A 14,928-nucleotide genomic window follows, 5' to 3' on the forward strand; every position below is an offset into this window, starting at 1 on the left:
GAAATCGGTCGTCCTCGGCGCGCGCCCGCCCGCGGCAGGGGAACCGAGGGGGCAGGAAGGAGAGCTGTTCCCCGCTGCGTTGTTTTGGGCTCTGTGAGCCGAAAGGGGGAGGGGAGGAGAGGGAGAAACAAACACTACGTAGCGGAGGCTGCGCGCGGCCTTCGTGCCTGCGTGCGTACGTGCGTGCGCTCGCTCGCGCGGGCTCAGTGCTGGCGCGTGAGGCGGAGGCGGGCGGCGGCGGCGCCTGCGCGGTCGGGCTCGGTCGACGGTTCGCAGGGGAGGAGGCGGCGGGAGGCGGAGGAGGCGGCGGTGGCGATGGAGGTGAAGCGGCTGAAAGTGACCGAGCTGCGGTCTGAGCTGCAGCGGCGGGGCCTGGACTCGCGCGGCCTCAAGGTGGATCTGGCGCAGCGGCTGCAGGAGGCGCTGGACGCCGAGATGCTCGAGGACGAGGCCGGCGGTGGCGGGGCCGGGCCCGGCGGGGCCTGCAAGGCGGAGCCTCGGCCTGTGGCCGCGTCGGGCGGTGGCCCGGGCGGGGACGAGGAGGAGGACGAAGAAGAGGAGGAGGAGGACGAGGAGGCGCTGCTTGAGGACGAGGACGAAGAGCCACCTCCTGCCCAGGCCTCGGGCCAGGCCGCGCAGCCGCCGCCGGAGCCCCCGGAGGCGGCAGCCATGGAGGCCGCGGCCGAGCCCGATGCTTCCGAGAAGCCGGCAGAGGAGGCCACGGCCGGGTCAGGTGGGGTAAATGGTGGCGAAGAGCAGGGCACCGGCAAGGGGGAGGAAGACGAGCCGGAGGAGCGGAGCGGGGACGAGACACCAGGATCCGAAGCTCCGGGTGACAAGGCCGCAGAGGAACAGGGTGAGGAGCTGGTAGCGGAGCCCGGCTCCAAACTGCCCCGACCCAGCAGTCAGCCATGCACTGCGGGGTCCGTTTCCTTGTTCTCGCTTGCCCGAAAGCGCAAGATTCCCATCGCCTTTTGGTGGGACTCTCTCCCCAGGGGAGGTGGCTTTCGTTCTCTACCCACCTTTCTGGAGGGTTTGACTGCCTCTGGCGGCCCCCCTCTCTGCAAGAGGGAGCTTCCTGCCTAACTTGGTTCCTTGGCGGTGGTGGATGGAAGTGAGCGATTTTGCATGCGAACTGCTTGTGAGCTACCTGTGGAGCAGTCTCCCGCCGTATTGGTTATCTTTTTCTAAAGTGGGAATGCGATGAGAAATTGGCTATTGCAGGGACAGCCAGACAGGACTGTTGGAGGCTTTGGCCTTTGGGTTACCTATTGGTATTTCCGCCTTAAAAATATTAAGCAATAGGCTAAGTTCGCCAAAGTCCGCTCCATCACGTTACTGGCGCTTGAGCCACACAGTGAATCTGAAAATCTAACCTTGCTCCTGCTTTAGCAGCCTGTGGTTTGAGGGTGTGGAGTTTAATAGTTAACTAGTGAAGGGAAAGTCTTAATCTAGTGCGTTTAGAGTAAGTTAGTTAACACCAGTTGGCTAGATGTTTTACCTTGCTTGAATTCTTATGATTAAGTTTTAATTTTTCCACTGAGTCTGCCGATGGACAAATTTGTGGATTGGCTGTGCACTTAAAGCATTTTTAAATTTTAGGTCCCTGACTTCCTGAATTGGAACTATTGAGGTGTCGGGGGGGGGTTCACGGAATAACCTCGTGGAAGAGAGTGTGTAGAGTTGCCCAGGGAGTTAGTGACCTTTCTCTCTCTTCTTTTGAAGTGATTGGATGGTTAGACCAAATCCGTAATTATCTGTGAGAGTAGGCAGGAAAACTAGAGGTGCTTCCAAGTCTTGCTGTGTAGTGGGGTGCCTTAATTCTTACAATACACTTTTTTAGGATGCTATAAGTAATCATGGTATAATTGGAACCCTTTCTAAGACAGTCACATGCAAGTTGCAGATTGTTTGTTCTGTGTCCTGGAACAAAAATCCCATTACATAACCTTTGACTTCGTGTGTATCCCAAATAGAAGATAAAAAAGGTTGAGGGATAAAGGACCGCTTTAAGGAAATTATTGTTGAAAACCTTAACGTTGCAAACTACAAAAGCTTGAAGAAAAAGTCCAGTTTTTTTCCCTCTTGCAGAGAATGTTGCTAAATATACGACAACACCTTTCTACCCCAAATTATGTGCAGTAAAGATGCAGTATTATTTATGGGTCTCTTGTGACTTAATGGTTTGCTCTTGGCAACCTTCAGTTAAAAAAAAAAAAAAAAAATTCCATGATAGAAGTACAGCTGTGAATATGCACCTGAGTCTGTTTGCTGTACAAGTAAAAGCTGTGGATGGCTGTGCATTGTAAAGCTGGAAAGGCAAACTCTTTAAAAAAGACACATACGCTCAGGCTTCTGTATCATGAAGCTGTGGGAAAATGTTGGAAAATGTGTATTAAGTGCCTAGTTTACATCCAAACCTGACAATCAAGAGTCAAAATTAAATTAACCTATGAAATTCTTTAAAGACTTAGAGGATTTTTTTTAATGTCATATTGGTGGGAAAATCTGCAAGTTTGACCTGATTTAAGCAGATAAATTTAGAATGCGAAAATTGTCCAATTTTTATCTACTGCTTGACTGTAATTAGCCCATAATGTCCATCCTTTTTTCTTTTCCATTCTTTTCTCTTTTCTTTTTTCTACTTTTTTTCCTTTTCTTTTCTTTTCTTTTCTTTTCTTTTCTTTTCTTTTCTTTTCTTTTCTTTTCTTTCTTATGAAATAATCAGCCAGTGACAGGAAGATGATCTTTGGAAATAAAACGTTCTGTGGATACAGTGGGAAGAACCTGGCTATTCTGATTAGACAGCTACTCAGCCCCTTTAGTTTCTATTGGTTCTGAGCTTATTCTACGCTCCAAGATGAAAACTGATTTTCTTTCCCTCCTTTTTGTAGGAGATGACCAAGATAGTGAAAAGTCAAAACCAGCAGGCTCAGATGGTGAGCGGCGGGGGGTAAAGAGACAGCGGGATGAGAAGGATGAACATGGCCGAGCTTACTATGAATTCCGAGAGGAGGCTTACCACAGCCGGTGAGAGAAACGGTCCCCTTCATTGAAAGGGGTGTCTGCTCTGATTTGTTATCTACCTGATGTTGATTGGAGAGTATGGAAAGAGGGGTGGCTTAAAAATGCAATAGATTTTTCTAGGCGTAAGTTTCAGATTGAATCCACTCTGAAAGCTCCTGTTGCTCTTTTCTCATTTGCTGATAGAAGCTGTCTGCTGGAATTTTATATTCACTGATAGTTTAAGACTTGATACAGACACCCCTCAAAGAAGAGGGCTTTGGATACACCGTATTTGCTTTTCTTTCATACCTATAGCTCAAAGTCTCCACCACCCCCTGAAGAAGAGGCAAAAGATGAGGAGGAGGATCAAACTCTTGTGAACCTGGACACGTGTATGTATAAGGCAGACAGGTTGGGGTTTTCAACCAACCCAAAGTGATTTTGGAGATTAAAACTTCATGGCCTGCGAATTTTAAGAGATTTAGCAATAGGAGACTTTGTATCCATTCTTGACACCTGGGTAGATTTGCGTTCTGTTGATGATTTTCAAGTGTTGGGCTTTGGAATAAACAGATTGTTTCTTTCTAACAGATACCTCGGATCTCCATTTTCAAGTGAGCAAAGACCGCTATGGAGGGCAGCCGCTTTTCTCAGAGAAGTTCCCCACCCTTTGGTCTGGGGCAAGGAGTACCTATGGTGTGACAAAGGGGAAAGTCTGCTTTGAGGCCAAGGTAGTGTATACAGCTCATTAAGACCATTTGTTTATTAAATTATTTATTAGACTGCTACGTACTGGTTTCTGCCCCCCAGTATTTTATTAATGCAGAAAAGGCACCACACTTGAATGATAACCTTAGCTTCGGTAACCGACAAATTGACCCCCGTGGCTTTGGTTTAAATTCACTGATCGCTGGTATTCTGAGGTTGAGTTGTGACAGTTGTTTTCAGTTGATACAAAAGTCTTGTCTTTCCAGCTCAGACTTTGCTCCTGAGTTGGTCAGAGTATCTGAGAGTTCCTTTTCTGACTTGGCCAGGTAACCCAGAATCTCCCGATGAAAGAAGGCTGCACAGAGGTTTCTCTGCTTCGAGTTGGATGGTCTGTTGATTTTTCCCGTCCACAGCTTGGTAACGTTCTTTTTAACTGAATCGTTAGTGTTTGCTGCCGTGCCGTTTATTCCGTGGGAAATTTGGGTATAGGTAACTAATTTGCTGTCTGTTCTAGGTGAGGATGAATTCTCTTATGGTTTCGATGGACGAGGACTCAAGGCAGAGAATGGGCAATTTGAGGAATTTGGCCAGAGTTTTGGGGAGAATGATGTCATTGGCTGCTTTGCTGTAAGTGCTCCTAAAAGTTGTGGATTCTTAGCGAGAAGTGAGTAGAGGGCACTGGGAATTCAACTTGCTTCCTAACAGCTGCTGTCTTCTATGCATTTAAAAAAAACTTTTTTTTAACGTTTACTTAACGTTAAACACAGAGCATGAGCAGGGGAGGGGCTGAGAGATGGAGAGAGACAGAATCTGAAGCAGGCTCCAGGCTCTGAGCTGTCAGCACAGAGCCCGATGTGGGGCTCGAACTCACAAACCGCGAGATCATGCCCTGAGCCGAAGTCAGACGCTTAACCGACTGAGCCACCCAGGCACCCCACTCTTCTATGCATTTGATGTATTGTTTGCTTAGTTGTGTTTAGCAGTCTGTTTTGTTTTGTTTTTCTTTTAAAGGTTAAATTGCAAGATTTAATCAGTCTCAACTCCTGTAAGGTCTTGAATGCTCTTGTTTGTTGTCACTGTAGAATTTTGAGGCTGAAGAAGTAGAACTTTCCTTTTCCAAGAATGGAGAAGACCTAGGTGTGGCATTCCGGATCAACAAGGAATCCCTGGCAGAACGGGCCCTCCTACCCCATGTCCTCTGCAAAAATTGTGTTGTAGAATTAAACTTTGGTCAGAAGGAGGAGCCCTTCTTCCCACCACCGGAAGAGTTTGTGTTCATCCATGCTGTGCCTGTTGAGGAGCGTGTGCGCACTGCAGTCCCTCCCAAGACAATAGATCAGTGTGAGGTATGCCAAACGGTGTGCAAAACTTACGCTTTGGAATGGTTGGCTTGAAGACTTTTCTTAAAGCTTCACCTGACTGGGCAGGTGATGATGTTCTTAAATTGGGCTTTATGAACCTGACCCTCACTTAGTTTTCATGGCATTCCTGGTTCTGTTTACTTGTAGGTGATTCTGATGGTTGGACTGCCTGGATCTGGAAAGACCCAGTGGGCACTAAAATACGCAAAAGAAAACCCTGAGAAAAGATACAATGTCCTGGGAGCTGAGACTGTGATCAGTCAAATGAGGGTGAGTTGCTGGGAGAGGTGAGCTGTGGTACTTGCTCTGGAGGTTCCAAGTAAATGCCTATAACCCTTTCCTGGTGGAGTTGGTCTTAATATATGTTTAGGGCTTTTGGTTTTTGTTTTTTTTTTTTTTTTTTTTTTTTTTTTTTTTTTTTGCTGTGTTGTCAGATTTCTCAAAGCAGATAAAACCTGGAACATGTCCAGATCAAGATGGAAATGACTCTTAGGGAGTGGACAGCATGCATTCACAGCATTGAGGAATAGGAATGATATGCTATGAATAGCTATGATAGCTTTGATCGCATTAAAAGAGGTGGCATTTACCAGTGACTCTTGGGTTTTAACTTGCTGCATAACTTCTTGTGTTTCTCTTCACTTCCTCTTGAACTCATCAGATGAAGGGGCTTGAGGAGCCAGAGATGGACCCCAAAAGCAGAGACCTTTTAGTTCAGCAAGCCTCCCAGTGCCTTAGTAAGCTGGTCCAGATTGCTTCCCGGACAAAGAGGAACTTCATTCTTGATCAGGTATCGTTGAAAACATTGACAAGAAACCTGATTTTACAGACGGTCCAAAGATGAAAGATTTGGCATCTATTTAATCTGATAAAACGGCTTACAGTCCAAGCGGGGTGCGTATGTAGAGGGAGACAGAATTAAGGATCAGAAACAGGTTCCTTAAGTATGACCGAGTGGTTGTGTTCTATGACTGAGTCATAATGTTTTTGGAATTCAGGGATACCTTTTTATTCATGTTTTTACCAGAGAGTATATGGACCAGACTATAAAACACATAATAGAGGCAATGGGAAGAGAGGTGGAGCTTGTGTGGATTCCTGGCTCCACCACTTAACTAGGTTTGTGGCCTTTGACGAGTCTTGGTCTCTGAGTCTCAGTTTTTTTGATGTGCGAAACGGAGTAATACCTGTCATATAGAGTTTGAAGAATTAGAGGAAATTGTGTCTATAAGACCCCTAATTTCTTGCTTCGCTTGTAAAAGATGCTCAGTGTTTCGGTTGAATACGAGTGGTAATTTTTATTCCTGAAACATCTCTTGTTCTTTCTGTCCCTAGTGTAACGTGTACAACTCTGGCCAACGGCGGAAGCTGTTGCTGTTCAAGACTTTCTGTCGAAAAGTGGTGGTGGTTGTTCCTAATGAGGAAGATTGGAAGAAGAGGCTGGAGTTGAGGAAGGAAGTGGAGGGAGATGATGTGCCTGAGTCTATAATGCTGGAGATGAAAGGTGGGCTAATGTTACACAAGTTAGGGAGCCTGTCCTTGGTCAGTGCACACCTTTCCAAGGCCTCTTAGCACTTGGAGCGATTCTCCCCATCTAAAGTGTAAATCTGGCGGCACCTACCTGGCTCAGTCGGTAGAGCATGCATCTCTTGATCTCAGGGTCATGAGTTCGAGTCCCGGGTGGGACATAGAGCTTACCTGAAAAATAAAAGTGTAATCCAAAGAGTAAACTAATGGTAAATTAAGAGTAAATCAAGGAAGCACTTGCAGGTAAATGAATGAGGAGAGTAACTGGAGAAGCAGTAACTCCTTTTTTTTTTAAATTTTTTTTTTTTTAATGTTTATTTATTTTTGACAGAGACAGAATGCAAGTGGGTTAGGGGCAGAGAGAGAGGGAGACGCAGAAGCAGGCTCCAGGCTCTGAGCTATTAGTACAGAGCCTGACACGGGGCTCGAACTCACGAGCTGTGAGATCATGACCTGAGCGGAAGTCGGACGCTCAACCGACTGAGCCACCCAGCCGCCCCAGCAGTAACTCCTTGATTCATTCCAGAGAAGATACAAAAAGTGAGGTAGTGACTGACCACAGGGTGATTAAAACTCAAAGCTGAGGCTTTGTTGATTCCATTATTCATTTAGTAAAAGTTTCAAGGGTGTTCACTGTTTGTCCAGTACTCTTTTAGGCATAGGGGAATAGTGAATTAAATGAAGCTTTGTCTTCATTGAATTTATATCTTAAGGGGGAGGGGGGGAGTTTGGAGTGAACAATCTTACCAGTATGTCTTGATTTCTAATATCACGTTAGGCTTGTTTTTTTGTTTCGGTTTTTGGTGTGTGCCTGAAGTTTTTAATATGATACAAAGCCTTATAGCAGCATCTCCGTGAGGCAGAATTAACCATCTTGATTGATCCCACTTCCTGCTGTTCCCTTGTTCCCTCTAGAGTGTGATTTTTTCCCCCCTTTGCTGCCTTTAGCTTCTGTCATCCCACCTGTCTGCTCGGCTACTGGCTCTTTAACTTCTGATAATGCCCAGGCATGGGAGCTAGTTACACATCTAAGAGCTGGATTCTCCAAGTTGACTCAGAGTGAACCATGCCAGTCCATAGCTGATTCAGGTCCTTGGAGGAATTTAGTTCAGTTTTATAAAACTGAGGGCTGACTGGCTTCATCTCAGGATCAAGAGAGCCCCATAGAGCTGAATTCCACTGAGACTCACCCTCAGAACTTGATGTCTGGAGACCGGCTAATGTGCTGGCCCATCATGCACAAGTGGTAAATGAGGCCGCTTGTACTCTTGTCTCCTGTTCTCTCCTCATATAGATAAGTAAATGCTTTTTGGTTTGGGTCACTTTCTCATGGAGTCTCTCTTAGCATGTTATCTAACCAACAACCAAAATTTCCTCAGTTATTTTTAGCCTCTGGCTACCTTCATCTGTCCTGATAAGAAACTTTCACCCAATTCACTGTTAATTTATTACGGATCCCTTGAGAACTGGTAAATCTAATTTGCAAGTAGCCCTTTGCTTGGGACTGTTACAGTTTAGGGGAAACTTCTGATAAGCCAGTGGGTATGAACCCAGCACCTTCACGTGCATAGAAAATCCCATTCTTCCTACAGCGGGGTTTTTGGGGTGAGATCTTGCAGGTGTATGCGCTTTTCAGCTCCCACAAGCTTCTCCCTTCCTCTTACAGCCAACTTCTCTCTGCCTGAAAAATGCGACTATATGGATGAGGTGACCTACGGGGAGCTGGAGAAGGAGGAAGCTCAGCCCATTGTCACTAAGTACAAGGAGGAGGCAAGGAAGCTGCTGCCCCCCTCCGAGAAGCGGACAAACCGCCGAAACAACCGAAACAAGCGCAACCGGCAGAACCGAAGCCGAGGCCAAGGCTATGGTGAGTCCCGGGGACCTGCCAGCCCCCCTGCCTCAGTCTGTTCTTTGTGCTGCGCACGGCAGGAGCCACAGGGAAAGGCTAAGGAAACCAAGTCCAGTCCCAGACAATGAGGAAGTACCTTCTATATTATAGGAGCATATGCTTCCTGTGTCCTTCCCTCCCCACCAACCACCTTCTTGCGCTTCTTCCATAATCCTTCAGCAAAAGGGAGTTACTTTTCAACAAAAATGTTTGTGTCTCGAAAAGCGTTTGCGCAAGCTTCCCGTGCAGGTGTTTTCTCATTCTTAAATACGAGCCCCACACTTTACCTCATGCTTCGCTTTTCCAGTATGTCCTCAGGACTTACGCAGTGAGGTTAGATTCCCAACCCGAATTTTCTTGCTGCTTTTGTCTGTTGGATCAAGCCAGCTGTGCAGACCAGAAAGTGAATGCATTATTCAGTAATTTAGGGGGGGGGGGGGTTCCAAAGTAAGTTAAGCTAGTAGTAGAATTCACTTCTCTCCTGCATGTCTATCTAGTTTGTCAGTTAACCCCACAGTGTGCATTCACTTGACCTTAAAAATGTGTGTGTGTGTGTGTGTGTGTGTGTGTGTGTGTGTGTGTGTGTAAGTCAGCAAAGCTTCTGAGTGTCTGCTGTGTGCCAGGCACTGGGAATACCAGGTTTCTGCCCTAAGGAGCTTGTTATTTAGACTTTGTTTTTCATTCACATAAAATAATGGGTCTGGGGTACAGGATAGCTGGGGTCCCTTCCAAGACTGAAAGTCGGTGATTCTACGAATGGCAGTTTTTACTCCTGTTTCTAACTCTGCCATGTATCCTTTTGCCATCTTAAATGTTTTGCAGGAATTGGGCAGGTTCCAAAGCAAGGTGGCTTGGTTTTCTTGTGTCTCTATTTCTCTGCCCACCCCCCCCCCCTTCAGATTCTTTAAAAAGCTCCTGGCTGGTGCCTTAATTACCACCGTGTGAGCCTGACAGAAACAGGCTTCCTATTCCCCCAGAATTGCCTTTGGCTCCGACTTTTTGATTTCCACTCAGACGTGGAGCCAGGACCCCATGCCAGCTGTGTGAGCGCGCTCTCCATTTCTCTTCCAGTGGGCGGGCAGCGCCGAGGCTACGACAACCGGGCCTACGGGCAGCAGTACTGGGGGCAGTCTGGAAACAGAGGGGTGAGTGCAGCTCTCCTTCTGCTCCTCCCTCTGGGTTGTGATGGCCATTCCTACTGGCTTGGGGGAGCAGAGTGGTTTGGGCTGTTTTCTCAGGGCTTAGGGTTTTGCCCATTTAATGTGTTCCTCTGGAAGAATTTATTCTGGGAAGATTAAGCCTGTTGATAATGTCAAGCTCTGATGTGTGTCTCACTCAAAACGGGATGGCAGTGGATCCTGACGCCCAAAGCCCACCAGTCTTCGCTTCTCCTTTCTCAGGGTTACCGTAATTTCTACGATCGATACAGGGGAGACTATGATCGATTCTACGGGCGGGATTATGAGTACAACAGATACAGAGACTATTACAGACAGTACAATCGGGATGTGAGTATCCTCTGGGGATGGGGGCGGGGGTGGCAGGACTAGAGGAATGAGTGTCCTGCCTCTCCGTGCTTGGCCAGCTGTGGCTCTGAGTGATGGGGTTTCCCCTCTCTTCTAGTGGCAGAATTACTACTACCACCCCCAGGACAGAGACCGATACTACAGGAACTACTACGGTTACCAAGGGTATCGGTGAAGCCCCTGTCATGCTCGCCTGTCAGCCATGAAGCTGAATCTCTAGGGGTGCCAGGCACCCCCCCAAAACACAACCAAGGAAAACAGGGGCTGTTCGGGTGGGGCTGAGCTGCCGGGGAGGGGCGGTGGGGGGGAGGGTGCGCAAGCAGGGGCAGGGGAGGGGGGAGGTGGAAACGACAAAACTGTACATTTTTTTTAAAAGTTTGTTGAAAAGAATATTGTCTTATTCTATAAAACATTTCAAACCTAGTTAGATATTTGTAATCAAAAAACATTTGTGCAGAAAGCGGCACTTAGGGCTGCCTGTCCTGTATCCTGCGGTTGGACAGGAAAAGAACTAAAAATGTCACCCTTCTGACATTCTAAGGCAGCTGGACTGGCAGCCAAGGAAGGGAGAGCGGAGGAGGTGGTGCGGAGAGGGCGGGGACGCCCATGAGGGCGCTCTCCCCGGAGCAGGCAGGAGTGGGGACAGAGGGAGCACTTGTGACCGGGGCAGTGAAAATAAACGATTGGCTCTTCTCAATCACTTGCACCAACTAACCGTTTGTATTTTCTTTACTGACCTTTCCCTCTTGGGATATCCGGTCTGGTGGGCTGGGAGGCCAAAGCGTCCCTGTCTCCCCTTTCCCGTGCCTCGTGCTGTTTGGCTGAGGCTTGGAAGACCACCCGTCGGGCGGCTCCGTTCTGGAGGCTTCCCAGGCCAAGGAGGCACGGGGACCGTTCGTGATTGCAGGGCAGAATAGCCGGCACCCTCCATGTACCCGTTAATGAGTTTCCATAGACTCCTGGGGGAGAAGGGCATCGAAGCCCTCAGCCTGAAGATTGTGACTTGCCAGTCTCTACTCTGTCTTCCAAACTTGAGACAGGCGGGAAGTCCCTGAAATCATCTCTGTTAGAGCATCTGTCCTCTTATAGTGCGAGAGAAGGAGCGTTTCTCAGGGTTTCAGCTCACACAGAAACGAAGCAGGATTCTTTTCACTGCAGCAGGAGATGTATATAGGTGAATCCTGTGGTGTGGGCTACCAGGCCCAGGTGCTGAGAATAGCAACTATTTTATACAGTGTGGAGGGCATGAGCCCTACTGGTTTTTTTGATACACAGGTAGAGAGTGAATAGGAAAGGGGGGGGGCGGGGGGCGGGGTGGGGGGGGTGGGAGGCAGCTCGGAGTGGGGCTGCTGAACTTGGGGAAGAGCGAGAATGTGAGTGCGTGTAATGTGTGCATGAGAGGGAGCGCCCCCTCCCAGCATCTTCAAACAGGATTTGTCTGGGGGTGCTGTCCCTGCATGTCCCCACAGAGGCCTCTCGCCGAGAGACTTCTATTGGGATAGTGTTTGTTTGTAACTTTACCAACCCCCTCCCAGTTCTTGATGAACAGCTTCAGGTTGCTGGGCTCAAGAATATGGGTGGGACATGAGAATGCTCTTTCAACATTCAGCTTCAGTTTTCATTCATCTTCCTGCTCAGCATTCTGTCAGCCTAGAACTTACTCTGCACACACCATGTATTGCAGCACTTGCTAGTGAGGGAAGACCCAGGGTAGCGTTGTGTTACTTACCAGACGACGTGTCCATTTCCTCCCCTGGGCAGTTCTCTGCCGAAAATTCTGTGCTGAGATTTGACCTTTCCCTCCCTCCATTGATACCTCCATGCAGCCCTTCCCGAGGCAGGCAGGCCCACATCTGGTCCTCTGGTCACCCCCTGCCCGATACACCCTTCTGCCCTACAAGTACCTCTGACCCTGAGGCTGGAAGAGGGGTGCTGGCACGAAGGAAGTTTGCTTGCTCCTAACAATGTCCTTTCTCTTGGCGCCTGCTTCCTTGTGGTGCCATCACGGATCTGTGTGAGGCAGTGAGTGAAGTGATTGCATGAACCTTTCTGTAACCCGCTCACTTTTTATCGTTAAGGGAGTTTGAGAGAGCTTTGCTCGTAGTGTCAAGGCAAGGAGGCAAAAACTGGAGCCCAAAGAAATTCCCTTAGGGCCAGATTATGTCACAACAGAAAATTGAATTTTGAGGCGGAAGTTGCCATCCCTTTTCAAATGTTCAGTCCTCCAGCGAATAGTATCTTTTTAGAGTCTCTCACATGGTTTGGGGGTGCTAGGCCCTAAGGGCCGGCGGGGGGGGGGGGCAAAGAGCTTAAGCCGATTGGGGGGGTGGGGGGAGCCAGGGGAAGGTACTTGCTGTTAATTTTTGACACCAGAAAGTCATCTTTAAAAAAAAAAAAACGCTGTTTTTCTGATGGATGAAGAGTGAAACTGCCACATCCTTGTTGGTTTAGCCCAAGAGATCCCTTGCAGCAACTGTAGATGTCTGGGTTTTGTTTCTGTCTTTTTATTGTGGAAAAAAAAAAAAAAAAAAAATTTGTTACGGGGAAAATGTGGATTTACCAAGAGGGATCCCTAGCCTTGTTTTCCTTAGAAGACTTGTTTAGTGTTTTATCAGACGTCTTTTGTAGTTGTTGTAGATGGAAATGCTTGTGAGAAAAACAAACACCACATGGAGCCTGTAAATGTTTTTGCACAACCTGTAAAGCATTCTTGGAAGTGGCCAGTAAAAAAGGGTTTTACCGTTTAAAAAAAAAAAATGTAACTGTGTCATTGTTTACATCTGTAACTTTTTCCTCCCCTGTTCTCATTACATCCTGGCAAAAATGTAGGCACCGTAGCTTCCAGTTTTAGAATAAATAACCATTTGGATTGAATTCACCCTATCTCCTGTGGCTGCACTGACTGGGGTGGAGTGTGTCATGGGGGGGGGATGGATTGACCGATTTCTGGTGCTGCTTCCTCAAGTCATTACTGGGTTCAACCAAGGCTGGTTTTCCTCTTGCGTGGCTCTTACTCCCTTCTGATTCTGCTATTCACTTGATGATTGTTAGCCTCCTTAGTGCCTGCTTCTGAGCGCCTGGGCCACTGGAGTAGAAGAAAATACATGATAAATCATGATCCATTTGGCCTGTACTAAAACCACTCAAATGCTTAAGGTTCAAGGTAAAGCCGGTTCCATTTGGGAGCCAAGTAGGTTTATTAATGATTAGTTGCCACTTAGGAGGAAAAGCCTTCCTATACCATGGAAGATGTTAGATAGGGCTTATTTTGGGGAATGAGAATGTCACTTGAATTAACAAAAGCACCACCGCATTACTAGTACTAACTGATCCTAATTGTAATTCTAATACATGTTCAAGGACTCATTAAGGCTGAGACGCCTACAGGCTCACAACCCCAGTTTGGGAACGGTTGTGCTGTAACAGATACAGGTCCTGCTCTAACTCCTCCCTCTGTACGAGACAGATGTTCAGACCCCAGGGACCTACAGCTGTGTATATATAAAGGCTATCCTCAATTTCAGTGTTTGCCCATACTCTGGAATATTTAAAGTTACTCAGTGTTAGAGCTAATTAATAAGTTTTAGTGGTTAATTATAGTTAACGTCTGGTCTCTGGTAACCTCTTAAACCCCCTTTTTCCCCAGCTAGGGCTACAGCCATCACCCCCAATCTGAGGAGTATGAAAGTTGTGCAGAAAAATTAAGCAGAGGCTTAAAACAACACACACACAACTCCTATCAAGACTACCTTTGTTGAGCACTTCTGGCTTTTTACCAAGTCTGAACTTATGTGGAAATTTTCACTTACTCTTCTGGAGTTTGCCCAACACTTTGATGCAGTAGAAAAAGAGCAAGGTTCTTAGTGACTGCTCTGCATTGCTTGCTACTTAAGCATATATAGTACAATCATTCATTAAATATTTGAGTGCCAGCTATGTGCCAGACACTTTCAGGATGCAGGGATTAAAATAGACTTGATCCTTTCAGGAGTTTTCATGAAACACGCAAGAAGAAACTAAAGCGGACTCCTGAACAGAATGAGGGTAGTAGGGTCCCCACTGTAGGATGAGGTAATGAATTAGATTACCTCCAGGGCCTGTTAGGGCTCAGAAATTCAGCAGCAGCTGGAAAGCTGCTGTTCCTGAAGGTGCCCCAAGTTCATCGGGTGCCCCTGGACCTGTGGATACATCCGTAGGAGACTAAGTTCGGTTCCTGGTAGAATGCCCTTTATTCCCTTGGTTTCCTCTCTGCATTCCTGTACGCTTACTGTCTTACTGCGTGAAGGAAGTGGGGGTGTGGGGAAGCTGGGGGTGATGGCTATCCCTAAAACAGGTCACCCTAAAACAGGTCACCCTTCTGTTACTTCAGGGTGGCTCCTCCCTTCAGCACCCCGCCCCCCCTCCCCGCAAAGTATATTCCAGCAAGAAACATGACCTAGGCTTCCTACGGTTAGGATGTATTCCTGAATTTGGGGGATGTTGATAGTGCATAAGAAGCAGACGCCCTCGGACTGTTAGCTTACCTGCCTTGGCCCTGGTCCCACCTCCATATGTTCGCCCTTGGAAGGAAAAGGCTTTTTTCTAGAAGAGCATTCTGGGCTTCTAAACCTCGCCAAGTTTGAATCTGGGAGGCGCTCGTGAGACCTTAAGCCTTAGTTTTGGCATCTGGCCAGACAGCATGCTGGGACCACTACGAAGGCTGGTAGGCACACGAGGGGCGGGGACGTTGTTTCTGGCGGATGTGACCGAATGGGTCTGAGAGGGAAAGGGGAACATAGTAAGCTCTACCAGGAAGCCCAAACTGAAACAGTTTCGGGCTTATCCAGCTCCTAGGGACACCAGGAGGCAACCAAGGAAGGGCGCCTGAGAGGAACGGCGCCGGGCATTGACCGCACACTTCTGTTTACACTCC

General features: G+C 47.6%; 1 protein-coding gene across 1 annotated transcript; it reads left to right on the forward strand.

Moving 5' to 3' along the window:
* The first annotated feature begins 152 nt into the window (after nucleotides 1-152).
* HNRNPUL2 (heterogeneous nuclear ribonucleoprotein U like 2) lies at nucleotides 153-12,890 on the forward strand. The gene is made up of 14 exons (XM_060606973.3): nucleotides 153-856; nucleotides 2,895-3,030; nucleotides 3,322-3,398; nucleotides 3,598-3,737; nucleotides 4,041-4,131; nucleotides 4,229-4,341; nucleotides 4,797-5,060; nucleotides 5,223-5,345; nucleotides 5,737-5,865; nucleotides 6,411-6,579; nucleotides 8,269-8,469; nucleotides 9,562-9,635; nucleotides 9,891-9,998; nucleotides 10,114-12,890. Exons 1-14 carry the CDS (start codon nucleotides 316-318, stop codon nucleotides 10,189-10,191), a joined length of 2,244 nt encoding a protein of 747 aa, XP_060462956.1. The 5' UTR covers nucleotides 153-315; the 3' UTR covers nucleotides 10,192-12,890.
* The last annotated feature ends 2,038 nt before the right edge of the window (nucleotides 12,891-14,928 follow it).

Source organism: Panthera onca, chromosome D1, assembly GCF_046562875.1.
Source record: "Panthera onca isolate mPanOnc1 chromosome D1, mPanOnc1 haplotype 2, whole genome shotgun sequence".
NCBI lineage: Eukaryota > Metazoa > Chordata > Mammalia > Carnivora > Felidae > Panthera > Panthera onca.